Source organism: Amphiura filiformis, chromosome 12, assembly GCF_039555335.1.
Source record: "Amphiura filiformis chromosome 12, Afil_fr2py, whole genome shotgun sequence".
NCBI classification, from domain to species: Eukaryota; Metazoa; Echinodermata; class Ophiuroidea; order Amphilepidida; family Amphiuridae; genus Amphiura; species Amphiura filiformis.
Window position 1 is genome coordinate 35134137 of NC_092639.1, and position 17348 is coordinate 35151484.

Consider the following 17348-nt stretch of genomic DNA (forward strand, 5'->3'; position numbering starts at 1 on the left):
AATAATGATGCTATGCCAAAAAAAGTATTTGTTAGAAAAATAATGGAGAAGACATAAACATGTACCATGCGATATAGGCACCATAAAGTGCTCTGTGATGACGATAATGAAGAAGACATAAAAATGTACCTACATGTATGGTATATGTAACATAAACTATTGTGTTGACGATATGTGACATGATCGAGGGGAATGAGTTGCATGTCGATAATTTTCAAGTTTTTTACATCATTTTCTGGCAGTTTACAAATGCTACAATTTGATGCAAACCCCACCACATCTGGTTACCAATTTATCAATGGCTGAAAACAATATAAAACAAAAGAATTTGAACACTGTTTTTGCCACTATCTCAGTTCAAATATTAGCGACATCCGCCTCATTCCCATTGATCATGTCACATATAAAGAAAATATAAACATGTTATGAAAAAATTAGGATGCTATGCCAAACAAAAATTGTGCAATTTTTGTAATTTCAGGAGTGGGGTGTGACCAAGCTTTCCTTTGATGAGGATTCGGAACCGTTTGGCCGTGAACGAGACCAGGCCATTCAACTGTTGGCCAAAGATGCAGGGGTGGAAGTGGTTTCTCGATTGTCACACACACTCTATGACCCATTGGAGTAAGTATTAACTCATGTGACTATTTATGCCTGTGCAGTATGGCATGCTGTTTTTGCAATGTCCATACTTACGTCCGTACCTGCAGAGAATGGATAGGCGTATTGACCTCCGATTTTCAGGATAGGTGGGTCATGGTTGGAAACTCTGCCTTCTTTTTTTGGGTGGTGTTCAAGGTCATATACTGAGGTCAAAGGTCATTTGAAGTCAGTTTCATGCAGGCCCGTAGCCAGGGGGTGCGGAGTTGCACCCCCAAATGCCAAAGGCCCAAAAAGTCACCTTTTTTGACCTAAAAAGTCCCATTTGCGAGTGTAGCATGCGGAAATTGGTCCAAAATGTCCAAATGCGCCCCCAGTCCAAAAAGTCCAAATTTTGAAAAGAAAAGGCTCACTTTTTCAAAATCAGCACCCTCCCCAAAAATAAATCCTGGCTACTGGCCTGGTTTCATGCTTCCAGCAGATTGACTTCAGATTTTCAGGATAGGTTTGCCATATTCAGACACTGTGGCTCATTTTAGGTGGTGCTCAAGTTCAGATACTGAGGTCAAAGGTCAAGAGCCATGAGGTCAACTTATAATATACCATTAAGACTTTTGGTTAAAATTTGAACAGTTTAAATCCTAATATGCATAATGGGTACATGTACACTGTACCTTCATGTATTTGGTGGTATCCATGGTCACATACAGCAGTCAAAGGTCATTTAAGGTTATGTTTGTTTACCACTCATACATTTTGTCATTTAACTGTTCTATCTTTTCTAATTTAAATCGGCCCATGGTGCAGGCATCTTGCATCACAAACGTTTCTAGTTTGTTCTGATTTTGCTGCAGCATGGTAGTACAAGTATGCTTGACAGTGTGTTTTAGAGACCAAAGTCCCGGGGTAAAGTTCTGCTTAAAAGCCAAAGTACATAGTCAGATTTTTTACTCGGGCTTTCGCGATCAATAAGTTAAAGAAAGAAAAACAAAAGAAAGTCGATGCAAAGAAAGAAAGAAAAGGGGAAAAAATTAAAGAAGAAAGAAAGAACTAATGAAAGAGGAAAGAAGCAAGTTCTGCTTAAAATCCAATGTACAATTGTACATAGTCGGATTTTTTACTTGGGCTTTCGTGATCAATAAACTGGTAGATTCCAAAATTGTTTAGTATTGAAGTAAACCATTATAATATGCAAGATATGTTGCATTCGATTTTATCACTTTTATTGTCACTAATCATCTAATTATATATACTCTTTATGACCATTTTACTATTGAACACTTTAATTTTAAATAATTATCAGTATAATTTTGAGTTCAACGGAATGTGTTAATTCATCATGATTAAATAATAATAACATATTTTTATCAAAATTTGACTATGGCATAGTCTAGTAAAGGGATAATGCAAGAGGTTATGGTAAAATACCACCAGAAAAAATTGCTTACAAATAAAATTGATAATTGACTGCTTGTTATGAAAGAAAATATGTCAGATACTAGCATTAGAAATTTGAACATGTCTTTGATTTTTTGTGGCACATGGCTAGAGTTGTAGGACATCATCATCACCAACCACGTACAGAATAACTGTATTTTTAAACCCTGGGAAACAAGCAATCTGTAGTTGAGATCGGCCATTGCCATTTTGAGGAATAGGAGTAAAATCATAATATTTTGGAACAGAATACTTTTTCAATACTTTTGCTGTCTGTGTTTGATCATGGATAGGTCAAGAGGTTATCAATACCCTCTAAGTTTGTAGAGTGTTTTAGGACATCATATCATCAACCACTTGCAGTCTAATGTATTTTCATCCCTATAGCCTGCAAACTGTAGTAGTTTAGATGGCCATTGCCATTTTGAGGAATAGGAGTAAAATCATATTTTGAAACAGGATACTTATTCAATAAGTACATGTATTGCTGGTTTTTTTTTGTTCATGGATAGGACAAGAGATTTTCAATATTTTAACAAGTTTTGTAGAGTGCTTTTACCACAATTGTGCAGGGCATCATATTTAATGTGAGATGCCAGGCTTTTTTTATAGTAAATTTGCCAAACCCAGGAGCCAAACTAACATGCTAGTGAGCAGTGATCTCAATTTCATAGTTGCATGAAAAATAAACAGTATACCAAGACATGGATTTCATGTTCTGTGTTTTTCTAACCTAGTCTCTATTATACTGTTTAAACAAAAATTTACAGAACTTCTGAGAGTGAAAACTGGAAATGTTAAAACTGTCCTTCATGTACCGGATGTCCCCAAAAAAGGTTACATGTAGATTTTTGAGAATAATCTAAGTTAATGTTAACAAATATAAATATCCTTTTCATGACATAATCTATGTACCCTCTACTAGAACCCCTGTGAATTGCGAAGATTGAACAAAAACATTGCACCATACACATTTTACGAAAATTACAGCAGATCGAGGAAGCTTTTTAATGTCCAATATGGCTTCCACAAAGAAAACATTAATTAGTGACAGTTCCTTGTCTTCTGTCCACGTCTTACTCGAGAATCTTTGGTGAATGCTAATGTATTTTGGCCATGCTATTACTATTGCTTGTAAAACAAATTAAACTCTATAAAGTATAACTTCTAAAAATTTCTAAATAGGTAAAAAATGTATCCTTGGGACCATCATCATCATCATCATCATTAGTTGGCTGCGGCTTCTTCAACTATTGCTATCTTGGGCAAGTGAAACAATTTTGTTTGGCTGCAGCATCCCTTCAGTATCCTTGGGACTAATATTCTAAAAATAATATAAAGTATAATTTCTAAAAATTTCTAAATAGGTAAAAAATGTATCCTTGGGACCATCATCATCATCATCATTAGTTGGCTGCGGCTTCTCCAACTATTGTGATCATGGGCAAGTGAAACAATTTTGTTTGGCTGCAGCATCCCTTCAGTATCCTTGGGACCAATATTCTAATATTGACCCTAACATGCCTGATGAGCACTACAAAATACTACATGATAGTGATACATGTATATGCACTGCGTGTGTGTGCATCTCACATGATGTGATAATGCAAAGTGACATGTATAACAGGCACGCTTTCATTGGCCCGGCCAGCGAAAGACCTGTGACCAAGTGTCGCCAACCTGGTGCTTGGCATGCAAGGGGTCTTGGGTTCGAATCCCACCCAGAGCAAACAACTTCTTTGTTTGTTTCTCTCTTTATACCTTCCTTCTTTCCCTTCCAGTCACCCAAAAGCCCTTCGGGCGTTAGGGTTAGTGATATATTGTACTTGTCATTGACTGTTTATGTAATTGAGGGCTGTGATATAAAAAATTTGAAAAACTCTTTATGATCATGGCAGTTTATATTTTCAGTAGGTTTATTGCTGACATGGGGAAGAGTAGCTGCTGTGGACCATAGGGGCACATAGCTGAGAGATATAAAAGCCAAAACTCGCCCATTTATCTTTTTGAAGGACACTTGCAGGCCTGTAACCAGGGGGGCCAAAGGGGCCAAAATGGCCAAAAAGTCCCAGACTCAGTACACCGGTCGATCTTACCGTTTCCGATGTTGATTAAGATACTTCTTGCATCGATCCCGAGATGCGGAAAAAACCAATAGTCATTTTGTCCCACATAAATGAATAAATAACAAAACCCCGATCCCCGGTGGACTCACCCAAAAGGTGACGTCACACCATATGATCGCCCTTATCCTCCTTGGTCTCCGACTGACACAGACGTGCCTATCGATTGTTCATAGCACTGTGTATCAATTCTCGACCAAGGCGAGATATACGGTTGTAGTTTCACACCTTAGGTAAAACCAAACCGGTATTGTTCGGCTGAGGATAGTTTTGACGGCATTTTCTGACGAAAAAGTGACAAAAAACGATCCAAAACTTAGCTACATATCGTGCCTCCGTTTGTATACGGGACACACACGAGCAATTCAAAATGGCCGCTTCGTTGACGCCATTCATTTTGTTTCCCACGTAAACAACCATTGCAGCCTGTAAGTTACAATAGATGTTTGTACATACACATTGTATTTCATGTACGGTAGGTTATTGTTGCTATGTTAGGGTGATTACTCTATCGTTATGTCTTCATTACCGTCCAATAAAGACGAGTTAATCAGATATTCATACGGTGGGGATTGGTAGGGACCCGTCTGACATTTTAGTAATAAAGTTAGCCAGTCCTTACTTTACCAGTAACGTTAGCGACCAGCCTCCGTGCTCAGGTTTGCTTACTGGGCTTGAGTCGCGTGTTGGGGGGGTAGTGCCCCCTCCCTTTCTCCTCGCTTCGCCTCGGCCCTGTCGGGCTTGCCCTTCCCTGGTGACGGAGCGGACCCACACCGCTCTGTTTCACCCACAGGGAGTGCTCACGATCTTCTAGATGTCTTTCTTTTGCTTAGGACTCTCCGAGTTCCAGCTTGACGATTTGGATAGGCTCCGCCATCGCCATAAGACGAAGAAGAAATCTACCAAGGGCACTGGTAAGGTCGATCACGGTGGATTCTGCTGTGACAGCCCCTATGGGTCATGGCAGGTCTGCTTAAGGGGCTCCGGTCCCCGGACAAGCAGGCGGTTCCTTCGGGACTGCTAAGCGGCGTCCAAAGGCTCAGCAGCCAGCGAAAGCACTGACTATACGTCGGAGCAAAGTAGCAGGCAGCAGAGCGGTAACCACCAGCGAAAACCCTAGCGGGTTTTGCAGCAGGAGGATACCAGTCGATCACGGTAGATTCTGCTGTGACAGCCCCTATGGGTCATGGCAGGTCTGCTTAAGGGGCTCCGGTCCCCGGACAAGCAGGCGGTTCCTTCGAGGACTGCTAAGCGGCGTCCAAAGGCTCAGCAGCCAGCGAAAGCACTGACTATACGTCGGAGCAAAGTAGCAGGCAGCAGAGCGGTAACCACCAGCGAAACCCTAGCGGGTTTGTAGCAGGAGGATACCAGTCCTCTAGCGAAAATCCTCACGGGTTTTTAGCAGGAGGACACCCGTCTGTTGCAGGCATATCTACAGGCTCAAACAGCCACAGTAGTAGCCAGCGACGGGCAGCATACAAGGGTACCCCGGGCTTGCCTGGGTTGAACCCTAGCATGCATGGGTTCAGCAGAGACGATACCGCGGCTAACGCTGTGGGTGTAGTCTTAGCAGAACCAACTGGGGTTGTCACACGGCAGCGCTTCCATGGCGGGACCGCCGAGTGATACCCTGGGCCCTAGAATAGCTGCTGGCTGTCCACAGGGACTGGCTGGCGATTATTCAGGGGTTGGGCTCGCAGTCTCTCACGGGACAGCGACCCAGGTGCATTCGGTGGCAGCTACAAAGACGAGCTACGGCTTGACTTCAGTGGTAGCCGCTATGCACCCGCCCATAGCTGCCGTGAGTGGTCCGCCACACACAGCGACCTTGGGCGAAGCTCTAGAGGGTACAGTAAGTAGCTTGAACAGCCTAGCTGATCAACAACCCACTTATGTCCTCGAGAGCCAGCGGAGCGTGGGTGATCCATTACCGTCAATGGGTCAATTACCCTCTCTTGATCGATCACTGTCAAATCAACAGGGCATAGCTCCATTGATTGACGCTGCCTATTCAGGTGGCGAGGTGATTGATCGGGGGTATGCACGCTCAGCTACCCGTGGTACTAGGCAAGCTCCCTCTAGCCAAGGGACAGCCGGTATAGCGGGGTACCCATACACACGGCTTGATCCCCTTGCGGGGAACGCAGTGAGGCATGGGTACAGTGGGACACCGCCGGGAGCCCTCACGGGCACCTACGCTAGTACCGCGCCGCTACCACGCCAGCACACAGCTTGATCCCCAAACAGGGAACGCAGTGTGGCGAGGGTACAGCGGTCCACAGTTGGGAACCCTCACGGGTACCCACGCTGATACCGCACCGGTACCGCAGCACCGCCTTTAGTCGCCACAGTCTCTGTGGCAACAAGGGGGAGGCGGTGCTGGTACTGCAGTACCATGGGGTTACCCTGGTGGCGGATCCTTTCAGGGTCAGCTGCCGGCTGGGTATGCCCGTGGTACCCGCCGCAGGGTGTTTCTTCCACGGCCTAGCACCGTGGCAAGTGTCGCCTAGCGATGGCCACGCAGTACCAACATCAGCTGTTGACCAGGCCAGCCGGCATGGAGCTAACCCAGATCTTGATCAGGGTAGGCCCGTGCTGCTAGCGCTAGGACGACGGCTGCGAGAGCATCTTGCGGACCCAGTGGTGCCATGGCGGATACCTCAGGGTCTTGCGGAGTACTCCCTCTTCTGCTGGCAGGTAGTCGGCGAGCCACACAGTGGTTATGCCTTCTTACCCGCTTTCAGATGCCCGTCCTCAGTTACCGTCATCATCGGAGCATGATACGGATACTGTGGGCGAGGAAAGGAGTCGGAAGCTGAGTCCGGTAGTGACATCACTACATTCTCCTTCCCCCGCTGCCCCCGCGAGGGGAGCAACAGCACTGATCTTCCTCCGGACACCCCCTAAGGGGGAGTCCATGGAGGAGGACCAGGGGATCCTTTCAGTAGGATGCTCAGCTGCTGCTTCCTCACTGGGGACGCCTGCACTCTCATTCCCGGCAAACCTCACGGGTAGATATCGTAGGGCTGTCGAGCTCAGTAGAGCTATGACGCCGCGTGCTTGCACGCTTCCTCTGCGTGTAACGCGGGAGGACCACGGAACCTACCTGAGGGGATCCGAGAGGGACCCAGATGTCGCAAGCGTATCACGCTCAGACAACATCTGAGCTCTTCCGCGAGGTGAGCCTATTAGCGGTGCTAACAGCTAGCCTCAACGAGAGCTCCATGGGCCTAGCCCATAGGGTGTCCACTCAGTGCCGGGGGGAGGGGCCTGCCACTCCAATCGCTCAACGCGATGGAAAGGCAGGGTCCTTTTTTTCTTTGGATGCTTCTGCGCTACGGTGGAGGACCGTGCAAATAAGCTACCAACGGGAGCACTCTGAAGAGGTCGGAAACTGCCCTTACCATGGGTAGGAGCTCCGACTTCAGCAGGCCGTGCACCACCAACAGTACCCGAGCCCACTACCTCTGCAGCACCCATTCTGGGAGGCGCAAGGGTAGCACAGGATCAGCTGGCAAGCCCCGAAGAAGAGCAAGCGCTCTTCCAAGGGAAGCTAGGCAGAGCATTCCTGGGGGGCTCAGCGGTTTTTCCACAGGGGGATCTCCCAGTGGACGACCGCTTATGGCTTGCACCCAGAGGTGGGAAACCATCTCTCTGAGCGCCTGGGTATGGTCAGTGGTGAGTGGGGGTTACAGACTGGCAACCCAGTCTCCCAACATTCGTCTGCACATTTCAGAGGTCCACAGTAGTACCGTCAGACGGCCCCCAGCGTCGGGCACTACTGACAGGGATCACACAGCTTCTCACGAAGCGGGCGATTGTCCCGGTCTACCCCCGTTCTCTACGGTGATCTTGGAGCCATTGGCTCCAAGGAAGACTGGCGACGGGAGCCCCATCCGGAACCGCAGGCTGTTGAACACGTTCTTCAGGCCCAAAAGGTTCAGAATGGGGACTCTCGCCTCGGTGCTAGCCTGCCCCATCAGGGGCATGGGAACAGCATCGCTAGATCTCTCGGACGCCTATCTGCATATGCCAATCGCCTCTCAAGATCGGAGGCATCTGCGCTTCTAGGTACAGGATCAAAATTACCAGTTTTGATACCGGCCATCCGGCCTGTCCATCTCTCCCAGGGTGTTAACACTCTTGGTCAGAGCGGTGGCAGCGTACCTGAAGCACAGGGGTGTCAACATCAGTTGCTACCTGGACGTTTGGCTCATATACGGACGCACTCCACTGAAGACTACGGGTCTCATGGGGTTGATAGTCCGTAGGGTGCGGGACCCTGGATTTTTTTTTTTTTTTTAAAAAGTCCAGCGTGGTCCCGACGCAGACACCACTATTTGTAGGGGCCCGAATCACCCTCACGGAGGGGTTCACGGTGCTCTCACCCGAGCGGGTGACGAACATGGTGCGGTGTGCCTGACTCTTGGCCGAGTCTCGGGCAAAACCCGCTGTGGCATGGATGAAGGTGGTAGGCCTAATGGCCAGTATGGTAGACCTCGTACTGTACTGCCGTTTCTACGTTAGGCTTACCCAACTACACCTTCTAGCCTGCTTGCAGGCCCAGTCGTCACCAATATCCCTCGCGGTTCCGTTGTCGGAGATCGCGCGAGAGAACTCTGGTGGTGGACCCATCAGCCCAATTTGACCCAGGGTGTCAGGTTTCCTGCACCCCCGGTATGTCACGTAGTCACGACCATAGCGTCGAGCCGGGGCTGGGGGGTCCACATCCACGAGACTCCGCCTCGGCCTATGGGGGCCATAGAGACAGAGTTTCACATCAACCTCCCTCGCTTACGAGGAGGTGATCGTGGAATCACATACCGTTGTCCTGACGGATAGCACAACCGTGGTAGCCTACCCCAACAGACAAGGGGACTCCGGGCCACCACGATTGAGCCTGCATGCACGACACCTGATAGGGTGGTGCAAGTTCAGGCAGATTACGATGAGAGCGATACACATCATCGCGAGGCGTCACCAGCATCCTCGCGCACAATCTGTCACGAGGAAGGGTGTCGGGACCAGCAGAATGGTCCCTTGCTCCGCGAGGTCGCTCAGACGATCTTCAAGGGATGTACCACCCCTCGAAGATCTGTTCGCATCTCATCGCAATCATCCACTGCCGGTGTACTGCTTATGGGTCGCGGACCCCAAGCATTCACCGTGGACGCTCTGTCCATAGACTGGGGAGGGATGACAGCTTATGCAGTCCCTCCGATCTCACTACTCATGAGGGTGGTGGCCAAGATCGGGTGGGAAGACTGCATTGTCATTCTGCTAGCGGCAAGGCCGCTGGCACTCCCCGAGGTACCAGATCTACTCCGGATGCCCGGAGCGGAGGTACCCAGTCTATCACTAGAGCACCTGCAGTTAGCTGCATGGCCCTTACCACGGAACACGCAGCGGAGGGATACTTTTCATCAGAAGCTGTTTTTCTCATCGCCGGGGCTAGACGGAAGTCTACCCTCCGTGCGTATAGCCAGAGTCTGGCTCCATACTACGCTTGGTGCAATGAGACAAATAGCTCTCCCGCTAGAGCCTCTGTGCTGCTAGTTCCGGAGTTTCTGACAGAAAAGTTCCAAGCAAGACTTCAGCGGGCCACTGGGGCCAACTATAAGTCAGCTGTCCTCTCCATTCACCGAGGTTTCGAGACGGGTCGACTATCATAGCCGATGGTTACCTTATTAGTCTCACGCCTCGACGGTATGTTCAACGAGTGTCTACCAAAAGGAAAGTGATCCTCCTAAGGGATCCCAACACAGTCTTAGATTACCTTAAGGGTCACCCTTTTGACCTTCCGTCAAAAGCGGCGCTTAAATACGTAACTCTCAAGATGGCTTTCCGGTTTGGCGTTGGCTTCGGGACGGCGGTGCTGAGTTGCACACGGTCTCGAGGTTAGCTTCCGTGTTCACAAACACTGGAGCGACACTGTTTCGGCGCTCTGTTCTCGTGGTTACAAACGGGCGCGGTGCATACCGACATTCGTCCCTCTCCAATCCCCAGGGTTGGGCAAGGTTCGCTGAAGCCAAAGATAGGCTGGGGTGTCCGATAAGGCGCTGCAGCACTTTTCTTCCGAACACAAGCCTTGCGAGGGACTCACGACCGCATTCATCACCCTTACAGAGCCTTTCGGTCCAGCCGCTGTCGCAATGGCTGGTCCAGGTGTTGGGGGTCCGGGGATCGCGAAGGTTTCGCGTCCCACGACCCACTCGACACGAGCTATCTCATCATCTTGGGTATACCGTTCGGTTGTCCCTTGAGGAGATCTAGCAGGCGGTGTCCCGGAAGCCACCTTCGCCCTTCTCTACGATACTTCCGTTTACGTTAGTAATCAGAGACGGGGCGGGAGGTTTTCCGGGACATTGTTCGGGCGATCATAATACGGTGGTGTACGGGTACCAGGTTTTCAGACTATACAGAATACTCAGCATGGTAAGAACCAGTGTCGCTATTCTTAACCACCAAACTTATTAAGTAAGGAGGTTTATGTCTGTGATCGCGTGGTCTTTTTGTTTCCCGACCGTTGGGGAAAATATTTTCTGACCTCGCGAAAACCATCGTTACCGCCCCGATCCTGATCAGATGCTGACCAATCTTGTACCTCCATCCGTCCGGTTACTTGCTAGATCGATCTTTCAGATGTTGATGCAAGAAGTATCTTAATCAACATCGGAACGGTAAGATCGACCGGTGTACTGAGTCTAGTCCCAAACAAAATGTTTGGTAGACTCATAACCGTCGATCTTACCTTTCCGATGTTGATTATCCCGACCCCGCCACCCCTACAAGTTTGGTCCGGTAGGGATCCCAAGTCGGATAAGGGCGATCATATGGTGTGACGTCACCTTTTGGGTGAGTCCACCGGGGATCGGGGGTTTTGTTATTTATTCATTTATGTGGGACAAAATGACTATTGGTTTTTCCGCATCTCGGGATCGATGCAAGAAGTATCTTAATCAACATCGGAAAGGTAAGATCGCACCGGTTATGAGTCTACCAAACATTTTTGTTTGGGACTATTTTCGAGCGTAGCGAGTGAAAAAAAATTTTTGACAAAAAAAGGTCCAAATTTTGAAAAAAAAGTCCACTTTTTCAAAATCCGCCCCAATCCAAAAAGGTCCAAATTTTGAAAAAAAAGTCCACTTTTTCAAATCAGCCCCAAATAAATCCTGGTTACGGGCCTGGACAATTGGTAGAAAAATATGGCTGTGAATTTTGATCTACCTTAAGATCTGTATACCCCGGCCAGCTCTCGGCAGCCCTGAGGGCATTCATTACAAAAGATGAACGAAGATATATTCAGCATCCCAAAATAACTGATTATGCGTGGGTTAACTTATTTTCAGTCTGACCGAGTCCTCTATCCCACCTCCGTCAACGACCTGGCGGGGCATCACAGTTATCTTTCATCTGTGAGGGTGTGCTATTATTATATGCTCCCTGTTTATTCATGTATTCATTTTTTATTTGCCATAAAAACTATTCGGGGCATGAAAGACATAGATAGATTAATACAAGAAATATACAAACACATTATGGAGGGAAAACAAAGTCAGAAAGTTGTCATTTCCCTAAAATTATTTGTAATTAACAACCAGGGAAGGGTGAAATTTTTAAAATTAAGCTCTTTTTTGTAGGAATTTTACAAAAGGTCAATTTTTTAAGTAAAAACATTGAAATCAGCCATTTAATCAATCAATTTTATTGACATTAAACCCAACATACAGGTATAGTCAAGAACAATACAACAATAATCTAGTTTCTACAAAATACTAATTAATACTGTCTTATATGTATATGGCAAGAGATACAAAGCTAACAGGGAAAACATATATATATATGGAAAACTCACAAAAGTCCACGTTTTTGCCCCTGTTCCCCTCCCCCAATAAATCCTGGCTATGGGCCATTTAATAACTATCATACCCACAAACTGTTCTTTTGAGAATTTGCTAGATTCTGTGCACCGAGCAATACAAGCTGAGCAAAATCCGGGTTTGTGAGTCAAAAAAAGTCAAAGCAAAATTAGAAAGTGAAAGTTGCAACTAATATATTTCTACTCCTCAAGGAGCCCTTAAAATATTCATCAAATTCAGCATTGATAAGCCTGGGAGACGAGTTCATTTTATTGAGGCTGCATGATTGTTGTTGATTATACTATACCCTTTGAATGCTGATACTGATCAGGCTGATTAATAAGTTAAATTTGTATGTGTGGATGGGGAACCTGTTGGCCGTGGAGTGGTGGTGGTAGTGCTGCACTGGTGGTGGTAGTTGTGGTGGTCGTGGACTGATGGTGGCACATGTAGTTGTGCTGGTGGGGCTGTTGTTGCTGGACTGGTGTGGTAGTTATGCTGGTGGTGGTGTGGTAGTTATGCTGGTGGTGGTGGTACTACTATAGTTTGATGGTGGTACTAGTTGTGCTGGTGGGGTGTTGTTGCTGGACTGGTGGTGGTAGTTGTGCTGGTGGTGGTGTTGTTGCTGGACTAGTGGTGGTACATGTAGTTGTGCTGGTGGTGGTGCTGCTGCTGGACTAATGGTGGTACATCTATATAGTTGTACTGGTGAGGGTGTTGTTGCTGGTCTGGTGGTTGTAGTTGTAGTGAAATTGATCCGATATCGGACAAGTAATCAACTGAGGATTTGTCACATTAGCCCAAATTCAATAGTTTTCTCAGCATTAGCATTAAAATAACAAAATCTAAAAAGACATTTTATAGTTGGAAATTAGGTAAAAGTGTAACTTTAATTAGTTTGGGACACAGGAAATTAGCGGTGTCCTAGTTTAGCCAGGGTAATCGACCCTCATGGGATCTTATATAATGTCCGAGTGTAAATATGAACTTTTCTACTCTTTCTTCATAAAATCATAGACACGATACCATAAATTCTACAGAAAAATGTATTCAAGTGAGTGCTACCATACCTAGTCTCAGTTCAGTAGTTCTTGAGGAGTAGACTTGACATACATGTGCTGGTTCCCTGCAACTGTGGTCTCACACTTAATTTGAGTGGTCAATCGAAAATGCACAGTAAACCCATCCAGCTTCAAGGAGCTAGCATACTACGTGTCAAGTTTTATGCTACCCTGGATTGCGCAATGCCAGGGTACGTCTTTATTTTTTATGTGGATTGTGAAACAACAATTAACCCTGCAAATTTTTGAGGCTTTGGTTTTCTGCGTAGGTTGTTTGTCTTACACCTGTGTTTCTCAAGTAATTTGTGCGAAGCTCCACTCTTAACAAAGAAAACAAAGAAGCTGCAGGATTGTAGGCATTATAAATAACATATGGGATGGCTTTTGTTGGACATAATGGTTTGCGTTGGTGTACCACAAGTGATATAGAATTCTACTCATGTTGTTATGAGAATATGACTATGAATGTACTTGTATTGCAAACTATAGCCTTTTTGTCTTTTTGCCCCGAACAAAGCTATATGAGCAAAAAAATGCAGCAGAGAAATGTGAAACCACAGCACTTGTCGCAACAGAAAATCATACAGAGACTTAGCACCTTCAGATTGTGGTATTATAGTATTTCAGTGATACATGACCTTTAAAAATCAAGAGATCTTTTGGTTTCAGAGACAAGATTATATATATTGAAAACTGGAATATTCATATTTTACTAATGCAATTTCCAATTTTGTTCACAAATTGTATTCTTTTATTACTTGCCGCAAGGTGGGTTACATAGTCGTATGCTTGGTCTGTGTATAATCATGGTGATCAATTTATTGGCCTTAAAATGTCAAATAGAGAGAAAAAAAATCCATTCAGGGCAGTTAACTTTTGAGTAAAGCTAACCTGGAGAATTTGATCCCTCCAGGAGCTCAGTCATAAAAGGTGACTATACAAAATCAATCTAAAAAATCTGCGATGATATACACCCACGCACGGGTTTATAGCGATGGATATTATTTTGTAGCACATGATACTGCATGAAATTTTGCTCAAAAGTGAGAGATATTGAGAGAAATGTAAATGGGTTAGCTGAAAGCTTCTTAGAAAATGTTGCAAAGCTTTTAACTGCAGTCTGATGCAGGTGTATTGGCTCTCTGTAGACATTCATGTACGTCACAAAAACTGAAATCATTTTTATGCATAAATGGAACATCTATATGCAAGAAACTTTTCTTGCAATATGATTTTTTTTGTTTTCCCCCTTATATTGTCAAGGCAGTTATATAGTTCAAAACTAGAAGCTGACACATTGTCTCATCACTCAGTACAACATGTAAAGCTATATGCACAGAATCTTAAACACAATATGTTTGAAGTGTTTGAATGAAATAAGCTGATAAGCCTAAACATTTATACATGCTACTTTTAAAATTCTTGTCTGCTCTCTGTATGATTTGTTTGATCTTTTGCACAAAGAATAACATAAGTTAGAGAGAGTGACATGGCCCAGTCTTACCTTTTTGGTAAATCCCATAAGCCTTTGCGAGTACACCTGAGATGTCGTCATTTGACGTCACGCCAACTTGCGATGCGCAGTAACGATGTTCGCTAAACGATGTGCGCATCGGCGTAGCTCAGTGTGACGTCAAATGACGACATCCCAGGTGTACTTGCAAAGGCTTATGGGATTTACCGAAAAGGTTCAATTGCTACATCTGAATTGTACGGCAGATGCAGAGGATGACAAAGCCCTTGCAGCCAGTTTCGAACAGGGTAATGCATGGCAGTTGGTCCCTGGGCATCAGGGAGAGTAATGCTGAATGATCTACCCAGGTTAAATAAAACCTTTACAAAATGATTGCAGGGACATGACATCGTATTTTACAGGCTAGGTTCATAACTGGATGAAGCTTTCAATTCCACTTGTTGTTGACACCGTACCGATTTCTCTCCCAGGCAAGCATGATACAGCGAAATTAGCGTATAAATGACTTACTAAACTAATGTCGATCAGTATAATTGTCACTTGAAAAACTGCATGATCATGTTTGCGTGGGCAGAGACTGTGGATGAGGAAATAAATAAATATTTGATACTCTTGATTTTCTGCTGTTTCATCTCAATTTAAATATGTGTAGTATAATTACACAAATACGGAGGAGGGAGCTACAAATTGCGAAATGGAACCATATCTGACACTGTTTTTTACAATGCCTGCGCACAAAAAAAAAAGGACTGCTGATTTCAAGTACTCAGATCCATAAAAAGAAACTTGATTATCGGCAGGGCTGCTACAAATACGCAAAATATGCATTATTTAAAACCTGTGAAAGATTTTTTATAGAAATGGGTACAAAATCAATGTCTTTGTATATTTAATAGGTAATGAAGTGAATGTGGGTACAGTTTAGCACCATTTTGATACAAAATTGTAGTTTTTTGGTGATTTTTTTCCTGATTTAAAAAAAAAAGATCTACAAATGATTGGGGTTTAGCTGTAGGTTGAGGAGGGACTCTTCAAATCTGCAGGTAATCACATGGTTTTGCATATTTTAGAAAATCGTGTATCGGGCCCAATTATCAGTATCATTTTCTCTAAAATGAATTAATGTTATTGCTTTTTTTTCTGTAATTACAGGATTCAGAGTCTTAACAACAACAAACCACCATTGACGTACAAACGTTTCCAGTCCATTGTGTCCACCATGGGGTCACCCCCTCATCCGGTTGATTCTGTTACTGCTAGTGATATAGAAGGAATGGACACTGCTATAGGACCAGACCACTCTGACAAATATGGTATACCGACTCTAGAAGAACTTGGTAGGTCCTTTATTCGGTTTAATTACAGGGGGTTGGGTAGGTTTATAAACAGGATAGGGTAGAGAGACACCGTGAGACTGTTAAAATCAAATCGGAGATAAATCACAGGATACTCTACCAAACATACATGTTATTTGAAAACAGCTGAAACCATAACCATGGAAATGGCTCCTTAGCGCCATGAAACAGCACAATTTTTGATGTGGTATATAAATAATTTAATACTTTGAAGTGTTTACTCTAATAGCAAACAACTTGTTGAAATTCATACTGGAATCAAATTTGACTTTCAAGACCTATGATTGTCAACAAATGTAACAAATTACGGCTTTGTCATTTGCGTAACTACGTATCAAATGTTGCTGTCATTGCGTCACTGTGTAGAATGTGGTATATTGTATTACAAGTTCCAATAACAAACGATCAATTTCCATGACAACAAACGAGGTGGTATCGAGTGGTATATCAACAGCATTGCATCTAAGCAGCACTGGTAGAATTTAAATTACCATAACTTGATCCATCTTATGTATTCTTCCTCGCTGTCTTACAATATTGTATAAATAATCAAACTACAGGAAGTTGTTATTTGAATTGAAGAGCAGGATGTAAACATGCTTAAGGTGAATTTTTACTGACTGGTATGACTGTCTGGTTCTCTGAATCGTATTTTTTTAAATTTTCATAGTTGATGGGAAAAAAGATCCCAATTTGTTTTCTTTGGAAATCAGGTCCATGCTTGTTGTACAAAATGTGACAGAAAAAATGTCATGTTGAACTTAAAATTTAAAATTTAAGCTTATTATTGAGCTTGAAAACTGGACTGTGGTATATTCCTATTTTATTTCTCATTTAGGTTTTGATTTGGATACCATTCCACCGGCAGTGTGGAAAGGAGGTGAGACAGAGGCTAAACAGAGGTTAGACCGCCATCTGGAGAGGAAGGTAGGTTACTCAAAATAATGTGGACTATAATTAGAGTTGTGATATTTGTTTTTTCCCCAATTTTGTCTCAAAATTTGTACCAATGTTATGACAAGTATTGATGTAGAACTCTCAGTGATAGCTCAGTAAATGAAGCAGAACTCTCTTGATAACACTCTGAATTAAGTAGAACTCTCTCTGATAGCGCTCTGGATGAAGCAGATCTACCTCTGTTGATGAAGGAGAACTCTCTCTGATAGCATGGTTGCTGAAGTAGAACTACTTCTGATAGCACTATGGATGAAGTAGAACTACCTGATAGCACTCTGGATGAAGTAGCACTACCTGATAATACTCTGGATGAAGTAGAACTACCTCTGATAGCACTCTGGGTGAAGTAGAACTACCTCTGATAGCACTCTGGATGAAGTAGAACTACCTCTGATAGAACTGAGGATGAAGTAGAACTACCTCTGATAGCACTCTGGATGAAGTGGAACTACCTCGGATAGCACTCTGGATGAAGTAGAACT

The 17348-nt window shown here is 44.5% G+C and overlaps 1 protein-coding gene across 1 annotated transcript in view; it reads left to right on the forward strand.

The window, feature by feature from the left end:
• LOC140166117 (cryptochrome-1-like) overlaps positions 1-17348 on the forward strand; it is a 45749-nt gene that overhangs the window by 11343 nt on the left and 17058 nt on the right. Inside the window, exons 3-5 of the mRNA XM_072189503.1 lie at positions 482-624; positions 15707-15891; positions 16748-16836. Coding sequence (XP_072045604.1) covers positions 482-624; positions 15707-15891; positions 16748-16836 — 417 coding nt within the window. The remainder of the gene's footprint in view (positions 1-481; positions 625-15706; positions 15892-16747; positions 16837-17348) is intronic.